General features: G+C 48.2%; 1 protein-coding gene and 1 pseudogene across 1 annotated transcript; one reads left to right on the top strand and one right to left on the bottom strand.

Annotated features, from left to right (window-relative positions):
• Window positions 1-318: 318 nt before the first annotated feature.
• LOC128430853 (neuronal membrane glycoprotein M6-b) lies at window positions 319-17,167 on the bottom strand. The gene is made up of 7 exons (XM_053416947.1): window positions 16,621-17,167; window positions 3,545-3,731; window positions 3,297-3,456; window positions 2,689-2,857; window positions 1,487-1,560; window positions 1,336-1,401; window positions 319-787 (listed from the first exon to the last, which is right to left on the bottom strand). Exons 1-7 carry the CDS (start codon window positions 16,688-16,690, stop codon window positions 635-637), a joined length of 879 nt encoding a protein of 292 aa, XP_053272922.1. The 5' UTR covers window positions 16,691-17,167; the 3' UTR covers window positions 319-634.
• Window positions 17,168-20,425: 3,258 nt separating this feature from the next.
• LOC128430852 (tubulin alpha chain-like) lies at window positions 20,426-22,344 on the top strand (annotated as a pseudogene).
• The last annotated feature ends 4,080 nt before the right edge of the window (window positions 22,345-26,424 follow it).

The raw sequence follows: 26,424 nt of genomic DNA, 5'->3' as shown, positions 1-26,424 counted from the left end.
CTATGAGCGCGAAAACGTAAAAAGAAGAAAAGAAAGGTCGTTATAGTACCTGGCATACTTTTCAGAGTATTAAAAAAACAACAACATTCATACACATTCGCACAATATATTCATATTCATATATATATGCATATAAAACACCAAAATAAAATGGAGGAAGTTGGTCGCTGCCCGGCTTCTCTGTGGCCGAAGCAGACAGTGAACAATGTTTTTTTTTTAGGCTGAGTCGAGAGGCTGTGCTGGCTCAGGGCGCGAGGCCGTCACAGCCGGGCCATGTTCACGAGCCGCCGCCACCCAACAGCACGGGGGGGGGGGAGACGCTTCTGAACCGATGTACTGTAGCTGAGCCCCGACCCCGGTGGGCGAGCGCCCCCGGTGGGAACATCTGCCTCCATCGGGGCCGGCAGCTTCTCCCGATCCTCCATCCTCTTCCCCTCCGGTGCATGTACGCTCCCACAGCGCTAAATAAACATGCTGGAGGGGAGGAGGGTGGAGCATCATCGGGCTGGGGGACTATCAAACACGACCGAGGTGGTTTGTTTTAACAGACGGAGGGGTGGTGGGTGTGGTGGGGTGAGGGGTTGGAGGTGTGGAGGGGAGGTGGGTGGCGGCGGGAGAGAGCGGCCTCTCATCCTTATGAGTAGGAGGAGGAGTTCTGGCCCTCCTTGGAGCGCGCCTCGGCCTCCAGGTCCGCGTCGTCCTTGGTCTTGATGTCCTGGTACTCGTGCGTGGACACGGCGCTCTTCAGGTAGGCCCAGTTGGCCGCCAAGATCATCAGGTAGTGGACCTGAGGAGAGACAAGAGGAACTTTGATGCTGCTTCCTAACTCCATATATGGACTAATTGTCAGAATCATGGGGCCAAATCCTTTTCTGTGATAGATTGATGATGCCTTCACGAATACAGGACAAACCAGAGCAGTTCATTCTCCTCCTCTCATGGATACTGATGCTCTGTGGCTCAGATCTCTCTCTCTGTCTCTCTGTCTCTCTGTCTCTCTCTCTCTCTGTCTCTCTCTCTCTCTCTCTACTGCTCTCCATCCACCGCCCACAGTCCGTTGGCTGTAAAAACACTTTTTTCGGGACTTTGACCCAACACAACATCTGTAGAGGTGCTTCTCGCTTGTTTTTAGTAACTCCCATTTATCCGAGCGCGTAAAACAAAAAGTCCTCCTCCACAGCCGAGTGAACCACTGACCCTGTGTGAGCGCTCACGGCTGCAGGGATGGATCTCAACCCGCCGGGCGACACACTGGCAAACGTGGGAGGCGGAGTTGCTATGGCAACAGATGAACGCGCCATGGCAACTTGCATATGTGGATCGGGGGGGGCTTACCAGTGCGATGACGGTGGCTCCAGCGCCGGCCAGAGCGACGATGTAGAGGTGGTAAGACAGGTAGAACTGTGGATGGAGAGAGAAACCAGTGAGGGACGGAACGGAGAGATGGATTAAAAAGAGGAGAGGAAGACGGTCAGTGTCCTCTCACCTCACTCGTGTTACAGATGTCTCCGAGCGTCGCTCCACAGGCTTTTCCCGGAGAGGCGTTCCAGGGAATAATACCTGCGGGATCAGAAAGATGAAACGTGAAAACACACACGGAGACAAGAGGCTTTTATTTTTTTCTCCCCCGAGTCCGACGGTATGATTGAAGGCATTATGAATCAGGCTTTATGAATCAGGCTTGGATAAAGATTAAAGGAAACAGGGCTGCTGCTGTCCGAGCCTCTGAGCCCATCCCACGGGGGGGGGGGGGAGAATGTGGGTCGTGAGTTTCAATCACTTCTTTACACAGGAAGGCATTTTTTTTTATCAATTCTTCTCATTAAAATCTACTTTTTTGCAGAATTGTTTCCCCAAAATTAGTGATTAAAATGTCTCTAACGATGAATCAGCTTTCTTCAGAGAAGGATTTGACGTCTGCCGGGTAATTGGGGTTAATATTTCATGCAGAGCAGCAGCTCGACTGCCAGTGAAGCATATGTGACCCTCGTCCTGCTCTGCCCGGGCCAGCTGTCTTTCAAATGTGGGTCACATGCTGTACATTAGGCCATCGAACACATGAGCAGATATGCAATCACAGGAGAGTGTTACTGTGCCATATTACTGGCTCTTTAGCTGCTGGAATTGAACGTGTGACGTTTACCTGGAGACAAAGCAGAGCACGTCTCTTTGGATCATTTGTAAAACACTTGGTTTAACAGTCTGCGATCCTGCAGGTGAGTCACGGCTACATGTTTCCTCATGTGCAAATGTTTCTGAGCTCACTTTGCTTGATCAGAGGAATGTCTCCTAAACTTTACAGGCGAGTTGCACAGCGGGGGGTCCGAGCCCGTCTACCCAGGCGGCCAATCAGAATGCAGCAGGGAGATGCAACGTGTCTAAGGAGTTTATTACTTTTCACAGAATGTTCCAGATTGTGTTTCTGGAACACATTTAACCCATTAGTCCAATAATCATGTTTAAAAACAGCTTAGTCAGCACCACAGCAGTCTGGTCAGTGTGCAATAGACTCGGTATGTTCACCATATCTTTCTAGATTCTATCTGGAGGGTCCTGTTTTCTATGGTTTGATAATGACATCTTAGAAAAGTATATATCCACCAGTGTCAGATCTTAGCAGTGGTTTCAGTTGTGGTCAAATCCTGTTCCATTGCTAAGGGGTGAGATGGTTGTGTGTGGGCTACTGACCATACTGCCTGACGTCCACACAGATGGAGTCGGGCACGGTGATGTTGGCGTCAGGTGACCTCATGGCAGCGCAGGTGCTCCACATGTTGAAGAAGAGGAAGACGGGGATCGCCGTGAAGCCGAAGATGGCGAGGAAGGCCAGGAACAGGATGTAGGTCAGGAACAGGAACTGGAGGAAGGAGAACGTTTCAGCCGTGAGTTAATATTTATTCTCTCCACTTTCACAGTCCATGTTTAAGCGAATGTTACTGGACATCTGCAGCAATCAGAGTAATCAGGGTGGAAAGGACAAACTGTGTCAGGGGTCCCCTCAAGGCTTGAGTGTTTGCGTCTTGCTTGTGTGTTTGTGTGTGTGTGTGTTTGTGTGTGTGTGTGGGCATAAACATGTGGAGGTGTGCGGTTGTGCCTCCCACATGACCCTTGTCCCAGCTTGTTACGCACAATGACTCACTGTTTCCATTCTTCTGAGCCTGTAAACACTAATTTAAGAAATAAATAAATAAACGTTGAAGTAATTAAATGTCATTTGGAGGCTTTAATTTGTAGAGAGCGGGGTCAGTGTGTGTGTTGATGTGCAGCAGCTGCTCGTGTGTGTGTGTGGGACCTACGAAGGCGGTGATGCAGCGTCCGCAGGCGGAGGTCTTGAAGTCGCTCTGCAGCTCCTTCTTGATGGCGCTGGTGGTGTAGAAGCCCTCGGCCAGCAGCAGGATGGCGTAGACGAAGAAGAAGGAGGCGACGCCGTAGATGATGTACTGAAAGATTTGGATCCTGGATCCAGAGGAAAGAGACGAGAACTTTAACACCAAAGAGCAGTGATCAAACACTTTTAGATGTTCGATGCTGGCTGGGGACTTACACCAGGGCGAGGGTGGCGTGGTCGGTGGTCACGGTGGAGAAGTGGTTCTCCAGCATGGTCAGGGTGCCGGTCAGCGCCACGTGGCCGCAGCCGCAGAACAGGGCCACGCCTGAGAAGCACAGGATGGTGGCCACGAGGGAGGCGTAGGGCACCCCGCCGAGACACTTGATGCAGCACTCGAAGCATCCTGCAGGGGGAGACAGAGAGGGGAGGATTACTTCACAAGGAGGAGACGTTCCTGTTGCATTTCAAAAAGATGTTGGACCCTACAGCGAAAAAAGCTTTAAGGAGCATCCAAGAAGAAACAATCCAGGTCGGATTTGAAAGAGAACAAATGGCTGAAGGCCTGAGTCAAAGAGAATGTGAGTGCAGGGCAACGTGACTCCTCACAGCCTCGCTCTGCTGACGACACCGGGCGCAACACGGCAGAATGTGGTCCACTGTTTGATTATCACTCGTGTGCAGCAGTCTGCAAGATTCATGATGAGCCTGTGGAGGCTGCGTGTCCCGCTCGTCTCCCCGAGTCCAAAGAGGAGGAACAACAGTCCTCCCTGTCGGGCGGCTCATCGCAGCTTCTTCCACAGTTAGTGCTCGTCGGCTCCGAGCTCAGCTGGGAGCTCTGAATATTACATGTGAGCTTGTGCAGCGTGCGCGCTTAAAAACTGTTTGTCCTTTAAGAAAAAACTTCTAAAAGTTTTCTCTTCCTTACGACCAGGCTGCATAAATAAGTCATGATCTCGTCCTAAATAAATCATTTCGAAAATAAATGGCTGTAGCTATTTTCTAGGGGCGCAGGAGGGATGATGTGAAAGTGGACCTTGTTCGGAGTTGTTCCCCTAAAACACTGACGCTTGTTTTCTGTTGGATTCAGATTCATTTACTTTTGAATTTAAAAAAGTCTCATCATTCCCATCTCCACAATGAGGATGAAGGATAAGTGATTCCTCGTGCTGGAGCGCTCTGTGCACGGCCATGATGATGAATTAGTAAATTTGTTTTCCATTAACCGAGGCAGCATGTGAAGCCCCCCCCCCCCCCCCCCCCCCCCCCCCCCCCCATGTGAGTAATGGGCTTCAGATATGCAGGTAGAGAAACGCACTCATCACAGAGGAGCGAGGAGAACTAACACATTTGATCCAGCACAAGATTCGTGTCTTATATAATGCCTGTTAAAAATAGCTCCTCTGGCAAAGCAGGAAGTTCGTCCGGGAAAAAAAAAAATGAAAGAATGAACTGTCTTGTGTGTGCCACTTTGCTGTTTCCATGACAACCCGCTCCAAGTGGCATCATCATTATTTCATGTTCAGAAGTTTGTTGAATCGAGAAGCTTCTGTTTGTAAAAGCCCCGAAAACACGATTGACCACTTTGGATCGCGCCCGGACGTCGAGCGCACGCGCAGCAGCAGCCGCTCTGCACCGATGAGGTAACGTTGAACACACAACTCGGTGCCGGTGATTGTCGTGCGTGATGTGCACCGAATATGACAGGTGCTCCGGTGAGAACATGAGATTTAGTAACGCTCACACAAGCTGGAGTGAAATCAGAGGTTGTCAACGTCAAACTCGATTGATGGAGTCTGACGGCTGGGGACGGGAGCTGATGGCCTTCCATGAAAATCCATTAAACCACACACAGACACACACAGACACACATACAATTGTGTTGCAGGAGAACATCCTCACCAAAATACTGCAAAACTCATTTTATTTTGAAATTGAAACCCTCTTCTCCTCCACGTCCACCCAGTCGTGATTGAATCTACTGCTCAGGTAGTGTAACAACCCCTGTGGGCACTTGTTATTGAACCCCCCCCCCCCCCCCTACGCTCCACGTCCGAGCGAACACAACGCCACAAATCTGCGAAGCGACCGCTCCCCCTCCAAAGTGTTTGGCCCGTGATGAGTTCTCTCCGGTTGCGTAACGCAGCGGAGCCTCGTTGCATAATAGATCCAAATCCTATTAATGTTAATGAAGGAAGCGGGCTGATGGAGAGAGGTGGAGCTGATGAGGCTGGACGGCTCTGGGATAAAAATCCTGAGCCGAGGACCAGGCCTCGGGAGGAAAGGGAAAAGAAGGAGTGGACTCACAGGTCGATAAGATGATGACAAGGGAAGCTGTTTAAAAGCCGCTGGACACTGACACTCCACTCTGCTGTTAAAGGTCAATCCAACAGGTGATCCGGGAGGTTTGTCTTCCTGTCCACTTTTATCTAAAGAGTTTGAACAAAACCTGCCGCTGAGAATCACAGCGTTTGACAAGGAGCCTTGAGGCCGTGAGGCAGGTGGTACTCTAACTCCGGCTTCTCCCCCCCCCCCCCCCCCCCCCCCCCCGGCCCTGTGCAGCTTCAGGGATGAATTCATAGATTCCTTTTAAAACACAGAGCGGGGCCCTCATCCGGTTCGCCTGTAGCTGTGATGCCTGTTCGTCAGCCTCCGTTTTTAAAGCTTGCTAATGGGAACCAGACGGGCCGGAGTGGTCAGCCACTGCCGGCCCTAATGGAAATCAATGGGCTATTCATTGGAGTAGAATTTAGGTGACACACCGAGGCCGACCCGTTGCTCTGGTTTTACACCTCGCTGCGTCTCGCCCCTGCCTCCTCTTCTTCTCTGCTCTTAGTTTGAAATATGGCAGCGTGCCCCGCCGCAGTCACAGCGAGCCGGCTGGAGTTAATCGCAGAGACAATACGTTAAGACCCTGCTGGAATTCTCCATCGTGTTTCATCTCGACAATCTACTGAGCGAGGAGGATGTATCAGTTTTTTTTCTGGGGACGTTTCTAGAAACTGTCTCTCAAAGAGAAAAGGCTGCTGCTGCCTGCGGGGATGGAACTCGCAATTAGGATTTCAATTTGAGGCCGTGGGCGACAGTTGAGCAAAAAAAGAGGGATAATAGGTTATTTCTCCAACTGCAAAGACAAAAGGACGGAGTGAGAGTGGGAGAAAAAAGGCAAAGAGTGAGAGGGTGTGAGAGACGGAGAACGAAGAGCAGGGCTGAACGGAGAGGAAGGCCGGGCGGAGGCGAGCATGGGAACAAAGGGAAGAGGGAAAAAGACGAGATGGAGGTGAAGAAAGAGGCACGGCGAGCGAGCGAATGAGCGAGCGAGGAAGAAAGAGGAGAGAAAAAGAACGAGAGCGAGCGATGAGAGAAAGTGAGAGAGAAAATCAGCTCCTGGCCCCGGGGCCGGCAAATAGCAGTTGCCATAGCAACATGTTACCCACGACCCAGTTCAGCGTCGTCCTCACAAACACACACACACACACACAGACACACACAGACACACACAGACACACACCGATGAAGCAGCCTCAATCAGAACCCAAGCAGATAAAACAAACAGAAAACCAACATGGATGTAAAACCAAATAAAGCGTAGAAGGAGAAAATGGAGGGATGGAGATGTAGAGCTCCTCCCTCCACGTTGATGCTCTGGATTCCAGGATGTGGGTCAAACTGGGATCGTATTATTTTGAAGTCAAAGGAGACAGATGCAGGAGAAGAGGAGGTTTTCTCTCATGGCAGATATGAAGCATCGTTATCACACATTCAGATCCTGAATTCACTTTCCTTTAAGCTTCAGGTTTGGTCTCCACCCTGAGGGGAAATAAACATGGCTGCCAATTGCTCCAGTTTGCTCATATACAAGCTAATTCTAGATGTTTTAGGTTTAAATCAAGTTGTCATTGTGCAGCCTTTACACAAGATTACACAACTGCCCGGAAGGAGATAATCCCAACAATACAAAACCGTCATCTGTCATTTTTTTTTTTGTCTTTCATCGCAGTCATGGTTCAAGTCGTTTGATTGGCCGAGACAGTGGTTGGGGCTCTTTGATTGGACGAAGGAGGGCGTGGCGCAGCGCAGACACAGGACCTGTCACCGGTGGCTGACGTCTTTTGTCCATCGCCGCTCTGCTTCCTGTCAATCACCCGACACCCACGGCTCGAAGTGAGGGGCGTCGGCCGCGGAATAATAATCCCCCCCGATGCCTCACACTCGTCACATTGAACTCGTAGCATTTAAAACAATCACACACCACTGAGGTTAATCTCATCCGCAGCGTTCACCTGTCATCTCCACATTAACCTGAATCCATGCGTTTCTCCAGCAGAATGAATTTCTCTCTCTCTGCCCATAAAGCAGAGATTTGAATATAAATCACGAGCCGAGCGCAGAGAGAGATTACACGGCGACTGTCCTGGTAGTTGATGATTTGCTATAAACTGTACAACTCAGTGGCCCGGCGTGATTATCACCAACTGTGAGGACGCGCGCTGCAGCTGCCAGGAATAACAGCATTAAAGCTTTGTGAATATTTCAGCGGCCGGTCTGGTGCCTGCCTGCGGCTGTACTCCAATTTGGAAGTGCTGTATTCATTATGGGGCATTTTCCCCCACTCACAGTGCATTATGGGTAGATTGCTCAAGAGTCGAGGAGTGCTTCAAAGAGAGAAAGAGAGGGGGGGGGGAGATAAGGTGAGGTAGAGGAAAGAAGGAAGAGATGGGAGGATGCATCTCTCCTCTGGTAGAGATGAAAAAGAGAGTCCCATCTGTTTGATGGCAGCAGACGTCACACACACACACACACGCACACTCACACACACACACACAGACACACAAAACGACTCGTAGCCTCATAACTTCAGCTCGGGTGATTTCCATCTTTTCACTCGAGCCGAAGGATGAAAAAACTCCTCGGAGCTTTGATGAAAGCTTTTGATGAAACACTGAAGCTGCACCGTCATAAAGAGAAAAGCAAGACGGAGCAACATTGAAGAATCATTCTGGTTTGTCACAACCTTATTGTGTAATTTTGTCGACCACCGGATCTCTTTCTGTATCTGAATAAAACGTACAGAAAGAAACTCGAGCATTTTAGTGATCAGAAAAATCCAGAAAGAAGTCTAGTCCTATTATCTTAATGAATCTTGACTCAGAATTTGATCACCTGCTGCAAAGTTGTCAGAACAAATTTCTATGATGAGGTAATTTGCCAACTAAGTTCTGAGCTAATCAATCAGTTGATTTGTTAGATGTCAGATAAAAGGGGAAAAAGAAGGAGGCGAGAGACTGAGCATCCTCCACCAGCTTTGACAAATCGTCTTCATCGCCCCCCTGGTGGTCTGCAGCAGTATAGGTCATAAACCAGGCCTCCTCCATGTTAGTGGATGGGACATGGACGAAACCAAAACATCACAGTGGTCAGATTTTTCGGGGTTTATGTTTCATGATTGACAGCTGCTCATGCAAAGGAGGGACCCATGTAAAGAAGCACAAGATGGCGGCTCTCTAATCCAAAGTTCTTCTACCCGTTCCGAGAGCGCTTTAGAACATCCATTTAGTTCAATGTCCCGTTAGAGAAAATCACCTTAACCCCCGTGGTCCCGTGCTTCACCCTGACGCACATTCATCCAACACGAGGCAAACATGAGTCATCTGCTAGAACAAGAGGAGGTAATGTGCTCGGCTCCAGGTAAGAGGATGATGCCAGCGGCCGTCACCGTCCCCGACCAGAACCATTGTTTTCCCCCCCTGTTTTTCCCACGGTGCATAACTGACCCTAATCTTCTGTTAGTGAGAAGCCCTCGGCTGGGTGTGCAGCCGTACGACTGCCACAAGGTCAGCATCTGGCTCGGTGTAATTGAGCGTGATGGACCGCGCGGCTGTTAAATCCCGTTATCAGCGCTCCGCCGGGTGATCAATACTTTTATCCCACTGATCTGACGGATGTTTGTTCACTCTGTATTTGTTTGTGTGTGTCTGTGGTCAAACTGGGCCAAACTCTGGCAGCTGGGCGAGGGACAGCGAGCGCACCCAGCCATGTTGGATGCACAAAAAACAAGTAAACAAACACAAACAGATACACAGATGGGCCGAGGAGCACAGGCTGAAACCTCTGCACGCCAGGAAACAACACTTCCCTTACGAAACCCCATTTAAATTCACCAGATCCAGGGTTTGGTTTTGCACCAAATAGCACAAGGGTTAGGGTTACCTAAACACGTCTATACTTTTAATATCTAGATTATTATATCTGCTGCAGGTTCCAGTGAGAGTGAAAACTGTCTAAGAGACGTCCTCTCGTCTCAGGTCGTCTCAGGCGAAGAAGCGGGACCACCTGTCCTGAGCTGCTCAGCCGAGCGGAGTCAACACTATTAGTTTGAGTCTCGTTCAACCAAAATGTAAAATGGCCCCGGTGGCCAGGCGTGCCGTGCCGCTGTATGGCTCAGCTGTTACGCAACTCACTTGGCTAATGTCACTTTCCCTGAGATGTCAAAGAAGTCAGCCGCCCTCCCCTGGCCCCTTCGCCTCCGCTCCAACCCCCCCCCCATCCCCTGATGTGATTATTAAGATTCACTTTCCAGCAGCCTCAGGGGGTCGATTAACATTGTGTGTCTTTGTGTGTGTGTGCGTGTGTGTGTGTGTGGTTGGCACAAGGTTCCCAACCTGGCATGAGCTCTCAAAGATGAGATCCTGCAGAGAGTCTCTTTCTCTCGAGGCTGATTTCAGTTCCCTCTGCCGAGGAGGGAACATCTTCATCTACGTGTGTTTGTTAGTTCGCAAGAAGACACAAAAACTGTGGAGAAACTCAGATCTGAGATCAGCGCAATCACCACAAGTGTTTTAAAGTGGGGCTTGAAACAGACCCCACCCTAAACGGAGAGACACCGGACGGGGGGGGGGGGGTTGTTCGGGTGCGCCGCGGTCGTTTGTCAATGTCAGCCGTGTCCGTGATGAGCGCTAATCGGCATCAGGCTCTTTGTGGCCGTGGATGAGAGGAGCAGATTGGGCATCAGTGGGCGATGGAACGAGGCCAGAGGAGGTTGGCATCAGTCAGGAACAAGACACGCTGCGCCAACCTGCCGCTGCTATTCATATACCCGCCGCAGAGCGGGGTTCAAACACAGGAGGAGGGCGATGAGATCAGGATTTCTGATTGTTTTCTAAACTGTTTAGAGCTGAAATACTCATTTTATTTATCAAATCATCTCAATAAATAGTCTATTAAACTTCTACTCATTTAGTTTGTCCTTATCGCCACCATTTTGTATCATCGTTCTAAGTGAAAGTCGCACAAAACCAGTTTTCTTATCGACAACATTGCTTTAAGTTGCGTGTGCTTTTTCGTCAGTGTAACAGAGACCGAGGCTCATGGGTATTGTAGTCTTTGGATCTGGATTCTCAGGTTACGACCACTCTATGGAGTAAATCAATAGATTCAATCAATTATCAGAGTAGCAGAGGATTGAGTAATACTCATGCTCAAGTATCGTGTGTCTTGAGATCATAGAAGCAGAAAGAAAGTGTATTTAAAAGTGACCACATTGTGGCGACTGAGTGGGCTGAAGACGAACGCAGCGGCAGACCACACACACATAAGATAAAGCAGTGACACACACATTCCCCTCAACCACCCCTGGTCACTGACACGTAAACAACACACACACAAACACACACACACACACACACACACATCCAGATGGAGGCTGACAGCATGCTTTGGGCAAACGGCTTCAAATGAGGAACACATGAGCCTCTCCCTGTGTGACGGCTCTCACATGCTCCCACAACCTCACACACCTCCGGGCCGAAGGGTGTGTGAGGGAGAGTGTGTGTGTGTCTGGGTGTGTGTGTGTGTTTGGGAAAATTTATAAGCAGGGGAACCTAAAAAAAAGGGAGAGGGACACATCCAAGAGGATTGTGGGAGTTTAATAAAAATAATTCAGGGCATTTGGACATGAGAAGATGTCGGAGCACGCACGACAGAATCACGAGCGTAATTGATTTTAATGAGGAGGCTCTCGTCTTAGGGGATTTTTTATTTCTATCTCTTGCATGAGAATGAAAGCAAAGAAAATCGCTGTTAAGTTTCAGTTCAGATTAATCATGTGACTGTAACAGGCAGAAAACAACCAGCAGCTTTGTGTGGGCGCCTTTATTTCCCAATATTGTCAGTCAAGCTCTGATTAAAGTGTCGTATTCCTCCGCGTTGTGTTGTGGTTTGGTCACCTGCCTGTGAAGATTAAAGCCACACTCAACCAGGGGAGGAAAACATCACAGGCTGCAGTGCACACAAGCAGTTCTCAGAAAAATCACCCGAAGCAGTTGACACAACAGAGTCCTCAGTGACGCATCCCACCTGCTTCACACCCTCTTTCCTGGGTTGATGCCGTCAGGACGTGTCAGGTTCAGAGCTCCTCTGCAGGAAAGAGTTTCTATGAAAACATCTCTTATCCCCTCAACAGAGCTCAACAGCGTAAAAGATTAACTTTCTGAATAGAGAGTTTGATTTTGATCAGTCATAATATTTTAACCATCAGGGGAAGATTGTTTTTTGTTTACCATACACCAATGAATCATATTTTAAGCTTGTTCAGCTCGTTAAACATGCGTTTTAAAACTTTGACTAACTTTGGGCGGCTTCAGATTCCTCAAAACCACTTTTTGTAATGAGACAACACATCACATGAGAAAACAAGCACTTTATACTGACATTGTGTAAAGTGTGTGTCCTCTAAGTGATGAATTACCCACTTTCCGCCCTACATTTTTATTCTGGACCCACACGCACCTAAAAATCACTTTACTTTACTTTCAGAGTTTGGAGTAGACGCTTCTGAGGATTTGTGTGTGTGTGCTTTGCAGGTTATTATACTTGAGGACAAATGAGGGATTCAGTGTCTCTCTCACCTTCTCTGCAGCAGCTATGATCCATAAAGAATAATAATGTTATACACAATATGAAACATGTGATGCTTGATTTACTGTAAAGGGAGCAGAGGTATTTATACGAAACAAAAAGCAAATGTCATCACGAGCAGAGACACCAGCTCCTCCTCGGTCGCCGCGGGTTGACCTTTAGATTCCCACCGCTGGTTTCGGATTTACTCAAATGACCCCCCCCCCACCTGTGTGCCTTTCATCCTTATGTAACTTTAGGGATGCAACAAATCTTTACTTCTTAATTTCAATATCAGCTGATTATTTGCTCCACTTTTAGTTCCGGTTTCTGTATAAAATGTCAGGATATATTGACATATTGACATCATTTTTACTTCAGACAGCGATTGATCTAATTAATTATCAACTAATTACCTAATGCAGTAGCTCCCACTCTTGGATAACACACAATAAATCTACTTGCAACCTTTTGGCGAGAGGACGTCCCTTCGTGAGGACGTTTGTTCGGTGCAGTTTGAAAGTAAAATCTCATTTCCTCTTCGGTTGGTTGGTTTGGTGCAGATAACTTCATTCAACAATTACGTTGTTTTCCCAGAGAAATTCTAAATTCACTCCAGTAAGATGTGATGAGAGTGTTTCTTTAAATGTTCGTTTCCGGCTCTGCCTCCTTTTAATCTGCTCCTGAAAACCTCTCTCCTGCAAAATCCTTGGTTCGGGTCAAACGTCACAGATTGTAACTGGAGGCTGGTGGTGATGGTGGTGGTGGAGGTGGTGGGGAGGGGGGGGGGGGGGCACAGTTGAAACACTGATTAAGAGGAGACTCTCTTTGTGCTTCAGACGCTGCAGCAGCTCTGCCCTGCCATGCAGAGAACTCAACAAAACCTGCACCCCTCCAGACGGTGATGTAATCTCCTCCGGTTCTGAACTGAGCATCATCGCAGCTGAGGACGGAGGAGCGTTATGTAAGAGCTTCACACACACACACACACACACACACACAGTCACACGCAGAGAAGAGGAGAAAGGTGTGTGTGAGCATTTTAAACAAAGGGGATGACAGGCAGACGCCGACGGTCCACTCCAAAGCCGATTCAGGGAGTTCATATAAAAGCGTCTCCTGGGAGCCTCTCTCTCTCTAATCAAACCGTCTCGTCCTAATGGAATCAGATTTAATTGTCCCTCAGAGAGACTCGTTGATGTCTCGTTATCCGCGTCCTGAGCGCGGCGTTCCACCTCGACAGAGATGCAGATGAAAGATTATAGGAAGCAATCAAGCGAAAAAGATCAATCCATTCCATATACCCACCAACAGCAGCAGCATCAGCGTCAGCAGCCGCTCCCCCGGATTATAAACATGCCCGTGTTCCGTGTTGATTTTTTCCAGTGTGTAATTACTCTGGGCTCAGTGTCATGCAGAGACGTCGCAGAAAGACACGACGGCGGAGCATCAAGAACACGGACTGTTTACCATAATTAAGGCGGCTAATGCAGTCGCAGCCATTCAGGGAGCTGTTCACCGCAAAGACTGTGGACGAGACAAATGGTCAAATAAAAGACACATATGGTCTAAAGTCAGAAAGGTGGAGCTAATTCTTATTTGTTTAAAACATGTAATGCATTTTAAAACAGAAGCATCTTCTGATTATTGTTTTTTAAAGAAGCAAGATGCAACATGTTCACTATCCCGGTTCAAGGCTTTACGTAGAACTTAACTTTATACCGGATAATATTTAATGTTTAAAACGATAAAGAAACTGTTTTCATTGTTTGTATGAATTAGAATTAGCTCATTATATGATAGTGGCTCCAAAGAACGAGCAGTATAGATGATGGATGGATGGAATTATGATATTTGGTTATAGAAGATATGATCTGAAAAGTAATACTAGTAACTTTAGTTTCCTGATGATTTTACACAAAGAACAAATCATGTATCCTGAAATATTTGACAAAAAGTCTACCAGTGGTGGAACAAGTACTCCTGAGTACTTGTTACACCTGAGTATTCAAAGTAATGTGTCAGTGTAATACGATTAAACATTGGATTACTGTTACATCCTGTGTTTAATACTATCTATTAGACTGTAATGTGTCTGTTAGTGATGTTACCCACTGTGCACTGGCACTGACTTGAACTGAATCCCATCAATAACTAATGGTGTAGGAAAATGGAAACTCCACCTCTCTTAAATTAAGATATACAGACGGTTCTTAAGTGAGTTCACAACTTCCTGAATCTGGAACATGTGGCTGAAGAGGCAGCGCTGGCTTGAACACTCCGAGGCAGCGCTGGCTTGAACACTCCGGCACAAGCTCCTTACACGACAGCCCTCGCCTCCTTGCCCCCATCGCTGTAAATCTCCAGCGTCTTGATGGATGCTATAAGCTTATGGTCACAATCCAGATGTCAAATAGACACACACACACACACACACACACACACCCACACCCACATACACACAAGTGATTACACTGACAAACAGGCCGTCTTCAAATCCAGTCTAAATCGGTCCAGTATACGCTGGTGTGGGCGGAAATCGGTTGTGCAACATCACACCTGGAGCACTGGAGAGGTTGAACTGGGTGAGTGGGATACATTTGTCCGCTGCCATGTCAAAATGGCGATGAAGGAAATCAGAGGGTTGATTGTTAAGTATAAATATGGCCGCCCTGCTGCTCCACTGTCCTCCAGGTCCACTCACAGGCAGCAGAAGTTGCATGAGGGCTCTCATTGGGCACTGGCCTGTGCGTGTAGCAGCACGCCTCAACAGAGGATGATGTAATGTCTTTTCTCTTTTCAGCGTTGAGGGACGATTGTGATTCCGCACCTCGGTGACCCACAACTCCAGCTGTAGGGACGACAAGTGGCGACGTGACGCACACATGTTGAGAAAGTCACAAAGATCTGACTAGAGAATAAAACGTGCAGAAGTTTCAAACCACCAGCTGCATAGATATGAGTGGAACTGAAATCTGCCTCCATGGTGGCACTGAAGGTGGAAATCCGATTGTTTATCTCCAGATGTTTTACATTTGAAGATGTCCGACCCAACCCACTTCATTTTAACACACTGGCACACATGAAACTGAAGGGTGGTGGTTAGGTGTGTGTGTATGTGTGTGTGTGTGTTTGTGTAAATCCCCCCCGGGTCCATGCACTCTTACTCGGTGTCATGCGCTCCAACAGCCAAGAGGCCAAAGAGGCATCATGCCAGACCAGCTACATCCCTCCTCCTCACAGACATACTTCTAAATAAGAGATAAGACGCCTTGATTTATCGTTATGCTTAGTTTTTCCCACCATTTTTCATTTTCTCCATCACACCCATGCAACATCTTCACGATTTAATGTGTTTAAACTGTGCATCTATATCTAATTTGTTCAATCAACAACATGGATGTGCCATCCAGGAGCTCCTCCTGAGGGATGCACTGACCACAACCCACAGTCCCTTCCACTCTGTATGGAGGCAGGGTCCTCCAACGCACAAAGACACGCCCACACGCGCACCCACACACACACACACACACACACACACACACACACACAACACACACTGAGGATGAGCAACAGCAACAGTTTGATGCAGATTTGGACTAAATCCGCAAATTTGAGGCTGATCCGTGGCGCGCACCCTAAAACACCCTTGCTTATTTCGCGTGCACATTTCAAAAGACACGAGCATCTGTGGCGTGTTTTCATTCGATCACCTCGGTGAGCATACAGAGAAGATAACGCTGGAGTGTGTGCACACAGGCTCGGAGCGAGTCCGTGAGTGATGGACACATCCATCCCTCTGCGTCAGGAGCGCGCCTCATCGTCTCGTTTGCAGCCTCCTTCGTGTCTAATGAACCTCGTGCCCGCGGTCACACACACACACACACACACACACACACACACACATACACACACACACTCGGCTTCGTGCGTCGCAGCCGTCGATCTTTCGCGCTTCTGAAAGATCCGACGCCCAAGACGTCTGCGGCCGATAGCGATCGAAGCGCGGCGGCGGCTCCACACCTGACGGACAACAATGGCACCGCGCACGGAGCGAGGCGCAGCGCGCACACGCTTTATTTACCAGCCGTGGTAATACAATCCCGATCGTGCAGCGATGCGAGGAAGCAAATTGTGCGTTATTACGCTTCATAAACCCAGCACCATGCACCCCCCACTCCGCCCACCCTCTCCTTCACAAAACGACAAATTGCGCTCGGATTTGCGCCAGAGAATACACGCGCGTCGGTGCGTTCCACACGTCGGTACACGACGAGGTGACAGGCTACCGCTATTGTGTCGCGCACGAGCGGGGAGCCATTGCAAGTAGGTTAAACCGCTCAGGCTGGCGCACACGTAAATGTCTCCAAATGGGGGGGGCAACACAAAGCTGCGCGTACCTTTGCTCTCCTGTCCCTCCTCGGGAGTCTCCTCCGCGTTGGACTCCATGGCCGGCTTTGTCCCATCCATGATTTTAGAGGAATATAGTCTCCTTGTGCCTCTCGTACGTTCAGTGTGATGATGGTGGAGCTTCTCCTGGTGACTCTGATGCTCTCCCTCCCTCTCTCTCTCTCTCTCTCTCCCTCCCTCTCTCCCTCTCTCTCTCTCATGCACACCCTCCCTCTCCCTCCCCCCTCCTTCTCTCTCTCTCCCTGCTGAGGCTTAGCACTGCCTCTCTCTGTATATTAACAATCCAGTTTCAAGATGCAATGGTCCTGTCAGATTGGATTTATTGCCCACATGCGGATTAGCCACCCCCCAAATTATGCCTGATAACACTTCCCAGTCCCTGAAACCACTCTGAACTGGGCAGGGGTAACAAGGAGGCTCATGGTGTGACACACTTCTCCTGATCGCATGTGATGGTCTCCACAGACCATCCTTCCATTACTCGCTTCAAATCCCACTCTTTCCTGTGTGTGCGCTGCTTTTTTTCTGTGCTGTGCCTCGGTGAAGCAGAGGAGGATATAAGGGCTGAATGTGCAAGGGATGTAAATATGCAAACTCATGGGTAACCATGTATGCATGAACACACACATACAACCGCCACCCCTCTCCATCTGGTGAGCTGAGAGAGAAACAGAAAGAGGAGGGAGAGCAAGAGAGGGGAAAGAAGAAGAAGATGTGGTGGTGTGGTATCAGATAGTGGAAGTGTGTAGTGGGAAAGTGACGCCAGGAACCTACAGTGGTTTCATTTCAATCTGATGAGGACAAATAAGTCAAAGGTCTGGTCTAGTTGATTTAACACTTAAAGTGTGGGAGTGGTGATGTTTCACGATGAGGTGGTCCCACTGGGGAAATGGTCACGTCCCTATTTGTTGGTTGTGTGGTTTCCTTGGTTGTGGTTCTTTTGACCATTGAGTGAGAGGCGTTGGACCAATCAGAGCGTCTCAAAACCCAAACAGCCACGTGCCAGGCTTTATCTCAGAGGCCACCCTTTGTTTGCTTCCGAGGATGCTGATTGGCCCGAGCCCAGGATCCAGTAATCAATGACAAGTCAACTGAGGTGACACCCTGAGGCCCTGAAAGAAGGTTCAAAGTAGCGGGTGTGGTGTGTTTATCCATTGACGGGTGGTGTGTGTGTGTATGTGTGTGGTGGCGGCGGCCTGTGTGTGGTGGTGGGGGGGTTCCATAATTCACCCCGTTTTCTAATAATAAACACATCCTCAAACAATGGGACGCCATCTGCCCCGAATCCTCTTAAATAAGGTTTTAAATCAGGCCCACGTGGCCTTGATTCAGACAAAGCTCAGCCGCAGAAGGGTAGGGACCCCCCCCCCCGCCCCAAAGCACACAGATACACACACTGAAGACAAAGGTGACCCCCCCCCACACACACAACCCCTGATGTTTCATCCGACAACAACAAAACATCAGACGCCAGAGCAGCCAACCTGACATATATGACATTTAGTGGATCCATTCCCCCCTCCCCCCCCCCCCCCCCCCCCGAGGGCTGAATTAACACCCGCTCCACACCATATGCTGCTGAAGCAACGAGAGGTCGTCCATCACTCTGACTTGAATGCCTCACTTGTACAGAGACCCGTGAAGAAACCTGAGCATTAATTAATGACCCAAGTTCTGAACGCAGCGCAAAAAAAATTCCTGCGTAGAAACATGATCTCAAAGCTTTATAGTGTAGAGTTAAAAACAGCATGGGAAGGTAACGGGGCTGTGGAGTAAGTGTTTATATTTGTCACATGGTTGTTGGATGCTTCCATTAGCTGTAGGGCTTCTACTTGGAGGGTCGCGGGGGGGCAAGGGTGTCCAACAGAAACAAAACCAAAGCTTTGGTTGAATCTGTCATTTATTAATGCACACACCCATTCTGGAATTGATAAAGCCAATGGACACACAAAATATACAACAAGAAACAAGAACATATTGCATCTTCTATGTAGTGTTTGTGTTACTATAATATAAACTATGTTTTGCTCTTGTGTTTAAAGAAAATACATTTACCTAATTCTGAATTCAAAATCCTTGTGTAGTAACAACGAAGTGCACTCACACACAACCTCTTTAGATTGTCAGTTATCAGGCTTTGGGGGTGAGTTTCAACCATTTTTCTCCCAGAAGGCCCATAATCCTCTGCTGGGTCACACAGATTAAGGACTCTTCCAGAAGATGAGATACACTGCTCCTGGCACTCCTCACCCTCACCCCTGGCACACAGACTCACACACACACACCATCACACACTGCTGGGTCTCTGGCCCAAACTAATGCTGCATCTCAGGGGGCGTCAGAAAGTCCCTTCAGAGATCAACGCAACAAAATGTGTGTTGTATTTACAGCTTCAAATTATGATTTTTGTACCTCACATCTCAGACTCATCCCAACTGGCCCTGTGTGTGTGTGTGTGTGTGTGTGTGTGTGTGTGTGTGTGTGTGTGTGTGTGTGTGTGTGTGTTTGTACAATTATGAGCGTGTGTTTGAATATGCTCATAATTCCAGCAGTGCAAAGGCATCACAGGTTTGGATGGAGTTCAGGAGAAAAGTCAAACCATACAGTTTGGCTAATGGGGGCTGTGAGGTGAAGAAAGGGGAGAGTGCAGCAGGTGAGAGGTCAGAGCAGGTCAACACTTATTCAAATCCATAGTTCTGATAAATTGACAGAGGAACGGCGATCAGCTCATCCTGGAATCTTGAGATAAAGGACGATACAAACAGTACAATGGAAGCTCCATTGACTTTGGTAGAAGTGAGGAGGGCAACAGAAAGATCTGGGCTAACATCTCCTGGGAAGAAATCAGTTATGCAATGCTAAAGCAGTTAGGTATGGCAGCATCACTGAAGCTGATAGGTTTGTATAATAATCTTTGGGGAAGTGGGGAAGTTCTCGGTTGGAAATAAGCGGTGATTGTTTTCCGATCAGGAATCCAGGGAAGGATCCATCAAGTCCAATGAAATACTAAACATGATAGCGAGAGCACGTAAGACATATACTTGGATCAGAGACTTTTGTTTGATAGGTTTATTCAAGTTACAGTTGGGACAGCTCTATCAGGAAGCTTTACGGTGGAAAATGGTGCACCTCAGGGCAGTGTCATTAGTCCAATATTGTTCCTGTTATGATTAATGACTTAACTTATAATAACTTCACATCACAAGGGGTGTTTATCTCGCTGTTCCAAAATCCATTTAATATATGGTCCCCAGGTGGGGGATACAAAATATAACATTCAAAAAGCAGGGGTGGATTCATGGGGTCGATGTGATCAAAGTAATAACAATGGTAAGTCTATAGATCATATACAGACTTACTGTAGACTTATCACAAAATACTTTATATTCAGTCTCTGGTAATAACAGTGACTTCAAATGGTTGAAATACAATTGGAATGTAAAGGAGCTCCTTTGATCTAAGGAAAATAAAACCAAGGTCCCCATAAACAGGTCCAAAACCATCCTCCTTAGATGTACACTTATACGCCTATAAACTTCACTATGAAGTTGTTGAGTAGGCTTTAACACATTGATGAGCCACAGCTGTCAATTGGCAAACACAAGTAGAAGTGAATATCTTCATATTATGGTGAGTGTTTTCTGTTGAACACAAGCTGATGGTGATCTGTGTCAGTGAGTTTACCTAGCCCCCCCCCCCCCCCCCCCCCAATTTAAAACTAAGTTGTCTAACATGGATTAAACTGTTGACTGACCTATGATCCCTTTTCTATCTCTAAAGCGAGAATGTATCTCTATTCATGTCGGCCAGGCCGGATGCCAAATTGGAAATTCATGTTGGGAGCTCTACTGCTTGGAGCACGGCATCCAGCCGGACGGGCAGATGCCCGAAAGCAGAGACGGTGGAGGGATAGACAACTCCTTCAACACCTTCTTCAGTGAGACTGGGTCTGGAAAACATGTTCCCAAGAACTATTTTTGTCGACCTAGAGCCAACAGTCATCGGTAAACAACTTACATTTTTTTAAGTTTCATTAAGCGTGACAAAGACGAGCATCAGACCAGCGGCATAAAACTTTTTCAAATGTTGTTGAAATTATGAAAAAATGCTGTTAATCAACTTATTAAAATGATTAATCTGACTTTCTCTAAGAGATGACTGAAGTAGCTTTTCCTCGTTGCTCCTCAGATGAAGTGCGAACTGGAATCTACCGGCAGCTCTACCACCCTGACCCAGCTGATCACAGGTAAGGAGGATGCAGCCAACAACTATGCTCGTGGTCGCTACACTACTGGACAGGATATCATAGAACTGGTTATCGATAGGACTCGTAAACTGGTAAGCTCATCTTCTCATGTGTTAGATGTGCAGATTTTCCACTGTGATCCAGGCGACATCACAACGTGTTAACATCCCTGTTTCCCTGCAGGCTGACCAGTGCACGGGGCTCCAGGGTTTCTTCGTCTTCCGTTCCTTGGAGGAGGAACTGGCTCAGGCTTCACCTCTCTGCTGATGAGCGTCTCTCTGAAGAGTACGGCAGAAAGTCCAAGCTGGAGTTTGCCGTCTATCCATCTCCCCCACTTGTCCACAGCTGTTGTGGAGCCCTACAACGCCATCCTGACCACCCCACTCCACCCTGGAGCACTCCAGTTGCACCTTTCTGGTGGACAACGAGGCCATCTATGACATCTGCTGCAAGAACCTGGACGTCGAGCGCCCCTACTACTCAACCCTCAACCGGCTGATAGGACAGGTGGCCTCCTCCATCACCGCCTCCCTGCGCTTCGACGGGGCCCTGAACGTCGACCTGATCGAGTTCCAGACCAACCTGGTGCCCTACCCTCGGATCCACTTCCCTCTGGCCACCTATGCCCCAGTTATCTCTGCAGAGAAGGCCTTTCACGAGCAGCTCTCTGTGGCTGACATCACAAACGCCTGCTTCGAGCCAGGCAATCAGATGGTTAAATGCGACCCCCGTCACGGCAAGTACATGTCCTGCTGCCTCCTCTACCGTGGAGACGTGATGCCTAAAGATGTCAACGCCCGCCATCAACGCCATCAAGACAAAGCGCAACGTCAGGTTTGTGGACTGGTGTCCCACAGGCTTCAAGGTGGGCATCAACTACCAGCCCCCCACTGTGGTTCCTGGTGGAGACCTGGCCAACGTGCAGAGGGCCGTGTGCATGCTGAGCAACACCACCGCCATCGCCGAGGCCTGGGCTCGCCTGGACAAGAAGTTCGACCTCATGTACGCCAAGAGGGCCTTCGTCCACTGGTACATCGGAGAGGGAATGGAGGAGGGAGAGTTCTCTGAGGCCAGGGAGGACATGGCCGCCCTGGAGAAGGATTACGAAGAGGTCGGAGCCGACACTGTTGACGACGAAAATGATGAAGAGGAGTAGTAGATGACTTCCTGTTACTTGTTCTGTTTTTATGCCTACTCCAAGATTAACTGATTGATTAGAGTTCAGAGGTCAGAGGTCACTTGTCATTATTCGTCTTGTGGACCTGGAGTTCAGAGATCAGCAGGTGAATGGATCAGAGGACAACGGCACGCAGGTTTTTCATTCATCAGTAACGATGTTCCATTGAGGCTGTTTAAGATTTGTTATGTTCTTTTATTGGGGAAATTTGAGTTTTATTGTTGTAGTAGAAATATAAATAAGAAAATTGTTAGACTGTGAACTCTGTGGGCCTGCAGCCACAATCAGTGTCTCTCTCTTCTCCTGACAAAAAATACAATAAAGAATATTGTCAGTTGTTGATAACTCACATTGATACTTATATTTAAATATCCCACTGAATCATGATGCCATTTGACATTATGATGTGTGATCAGTTGCAGTCTCTCCTCTCAATGTCACTACATCCTCCATTTGGCAGCTTTTAAAGTTAAAGTTGAATGTCCAATTAGTCTAAACAGCAGTTTTTAACCCTGCATGGCTCAGGAAAGTGTTCATGGTCCCAAGAGGATGACATGCCCATTAGCCTCAGCTGATTGCTGTATTTATTGCCTATTAGCAAATATTGAACATGAGAAACCCACTTAGTAAACCATTAGCATTCTGAGTGTAATAAACCTCAGTAGTTTCCTTTGAATCAAAGCTTAAAGTTAAAATACATTCTTTAATCTGTTTTTATTCGTTTTTATGATATTTATTATTATTATTTATTATTAATTGTGATTATTGTTTCCTTGCCCTGTCCCTGATGTCTCATGTGATGCTCAGCAGCACCGCAGGGATCGTAGTGACCTTATGACAGCCGCCCTGACTCGCTGCTCGAGTCCCATGATGAAACTCTTTTGTCAGACGCTGACACCGTCGCTGAGGCGCTGAGCTCTGATCCCAGAGGTTGACCTCAGCGTGACCTCCAGTGGGTCCCACGCCTGAGGAGATCCCTCAGAGCTCTGAGCTATCTGTGGCGTCTCCGTCTTGCACAGGACTCTGGGTCGCGGAGAATGAAATGACCGCCTCAGATTCATGGGCGGTCCAGTCAGATCAGTCCAGTGAGAATTTGAGAATTTTTTTTTGTGTCACTATCTTCTCCCGCACTTACTAGTGTCGCCTAGTAACAGAGCTGCAGTTGGACACGGCGAGAAAGTTTTAGCACGTGTTCTGTTTGCTGTTTGGTTGAAACGTGATTCATTTAGTTGTTTTAGTCCCATTTATAGGAGGCGATAAATGGGACAGCCTAGTCGCGCCGCTGTGACGCAATCGGTTTTCAAATGCAGCCTCCGATGGACACTCGTCTTGCGTACTGTTTCAATATGAGGAGAAATCAAATGTTTTTAAACTACATACTTAAGTCTAGCTGCACTATACACCGTGCACCTCCGACACAGAATTCAGTCGCGTCTGATCAATCATCCGCAGTGTGTGTTCAGGTTGAAGAGGAAAAACCTCCACTAAGGCTCTTTCATGTTCCTTTCACAATGTGACAAGAAGCGACTCAAACCTTCTCTCCAGTTTGAGCAGTTGTCTGATCAGATGCTCTCCTGTGTCTCACCCTGTGTGTTTCTGCCTGTTTGGTTGTTGATGTATCGGCCTCCATTAGCCCAATGGGAGCGTTTTATCAGCAACACTGGAAAGAAGCCATCACTTTGTTTCACATAAACACACAAAGACGTCAGCGTACACACTCACGCACACACGGAAACAAGCGGCGTGTCTCTGCGGCGGCTTTACGAGCCTCCCGCTGTCGCTTAGTCTAATCCCTGCCTTTTTAATGGGCTTCTGGCTTCCTCTAAAAGGGAAACCTTTGGCAGAGAGCAACATGGAAGCACTGGCCTCTGCATTGTCTTCACCTGAGAGGTTCCTCTGATTCCTCTGCAGAGGCAGCATGTTTGTGACAAGTGTGCATTTGTGTGTTTGCTTGTCTGCGTTTGTGCGTTTGTGTGTGTCCAGATCCGGGCCCTTAATCTGTGGTGGTGATGATGACCCAGTTTTGCCGCCACCCCCCTCCCCCCCCGCCACCCCGCCAAAGGAGACGCTTCCCTCTCATCCCCGTGCAGAACCATCAGATTCTGACAAAGGTTAATCCATCTCCAACACACACACACACACACACACACACACACACACACACACAAACAAACACTTCCACTGAATAGGTCTTGCAGAACAGGAGTTTCTATCTCTCCCTATTTCTCTGAGTGACGATTGGAACAGGGAGCAGGCACATGGGCACAGCTTTGATGGAAATTCATGCAAACGAATTCCTCTTGCACTTCTGCGTGCACATCATTTGCACAGACACACACACACACACACACACACACCTGACTGAATGCCCACCCTCTACGACCAAGCTCAAATCACAGCGAGAGAATCAGTGGTATATATCTCGTGTCTTTTTCAATATCTGACTGCGCTCAGTACGGATGGCTTAACCTTCAAACACACACTCCTACACCCCCCCCCCCCCCCCCCCCCGCCCCCTTCCGTCCAACAATTTATCCGACGAGCTGCTAATCCCGTTGGCCCAGATTTGGCCCACAGTCTGCTCCACATGATGTTACGTTGTCCTCGTCATCCCAACAACTGCACACACACCCAACGCCGAACCCCCCCCCCCCCCACACACACACACACACACACATGCATACACTGCATCGCCCCCCTCCAAAGCTGCATCACGTGACTTCTGCGAGAGTCATGTGACTCAGGAGCTGGAGCACCTGTGACCTACTGTACTAGAACACAGCACACGCCGGCAGCGAAGTGGGATAAGCAAACCGTGAGTCATTGTGTGGGGGGGGAATGCAAAGCAGGGTGGGCTCATCATCATCATCATCATCATCCTCACTGCAGAGGTGGTCGAGCGGCAGGAAGACAAACCTCCGGCTCCCTGTGGGTCATGTGTGTATATTTATCTAAAGTCTATTCCTTGCCTGTGTAGGCTCGTGTGATCAGACTGTTCTCATGTGCCCAGATTCGATATGACGCCCCCCCCCCCCCCCCCCCCTCGGAGCTCTGTGCATCTCCGCCTCACCATGGCAACAGGTCCTCTCAACGATGACTGGCTCCGACACATCAGAGTCGCCGTCGGGCCGAAGCTTTAAACGAAATATGAAAGCAAAGATATGAGGTGGGTGTATAGAAAGCATGAATGCAGGCTGGATATAATGCAGGAGATGAATTTTTCTGTCTCTTTCACGAGCTCTAGTCGGAGCCAAGTCAACAGCCCGACAGTTCAACTCATGTATGTGCAACCAACACGAAAAAATACCATCACATCACCTTTCATCTCCAAAGCTACTGCAGTTTACACCAAGCTTCACAGCCCATGTTCCCAAGAGGAGCTTCTCTGAGCCACTTCCTGGTTGGACCAGATTTCAAACGTCTGTACTTTGGGGGTTTTCTTGCCATTTGCTCGCGTCTCTCACTGCAGCTAAAGGAAGAAACCAATAGTTCTGCCAGTGTTTCCGAAGGGCCCGCAACCTCCAGAGTCAATTTAACACATTTAACACGTTTAGTGTGAGTGAGCGAGCAAACAACTCTCGTACCAACACAGTCCTGGTAATTAACACTGACAATTCTGCACTTGTTAATGCTGGAAACCTGTGGGAAGCACTTCTGTGTGAGCTTTTTGAGATTTTAAAGTGTATAATTTGCTCGAGTCTCATCTTGTGTGAATGTAACACACTGAACAAACACTATTTTAGGCAATGAAGGCTGATGAAATACCAGCTTTCAAAAAACATACAAATGTAGGAAACATACAAAGTAATTAAAAAGGTTATTATGTTTTGTAACCAGCAATCCTCAGACTATTAATATGACCGGATGGCCCCAGCTCAACAGTTGGTCGACTGTTAATTTAATCAGGTCAGTGGATCGCTCCACTTTCTACATCTTCTCCCAGCTGAGAGTGAGAGAGAGAGAGAGAGATCATTTATTCTGTCAGAACGAAACAATCCTTAAAAAAAGAAAAGGCTCTTGAAGTCTGCGCGCTCAACGGCCTCCACACATTCGACTTCCACTCGGCTGATCGGAGCGAGGCTAACCCACGGAGAGGACGCGAGAGGATGTGAAATTTCCACATTCAGCCGAGCCCAGAGATGAACTGCAGCAAAAAAAGAGAAAAAATAGCACAAAGAGCGAATTCATGAAGGAGGACGCGTGGGGGGGGGGGGGGGGGGGGGGGGGGAGCAGAAGAAGGAGGAAAATGGAAAGAATAATGATGCAGACAATGAGTGAGGGGGGGGGGGGGGGGGGGTGATGAGAGAAGCAGATGCAGATGAAAGACAGGATGATGATGCTGACGAGGATGAGACCAAAGTAGCAGTTTCT

This window comes from Pleuronectes platessa, chromosome 24 (genome assembly GCF_947347685.1).
Source record: "Pleuronectes platessa chromosome 24, fPlePla1.1, whole genome shotgun sequence".
Classification (NCBI taxonomy): Eukaryota; Metazoa; Chordata; class Actinopteri; order Pleuronectiformes; family Pleuronectidae; genus Pleuronectes; species Pleuronectes platessa.
Note: the sequence above shows the minus strand (reverse complement) of the source record. Positions and strands in the feature narration are given on the sequence as shown.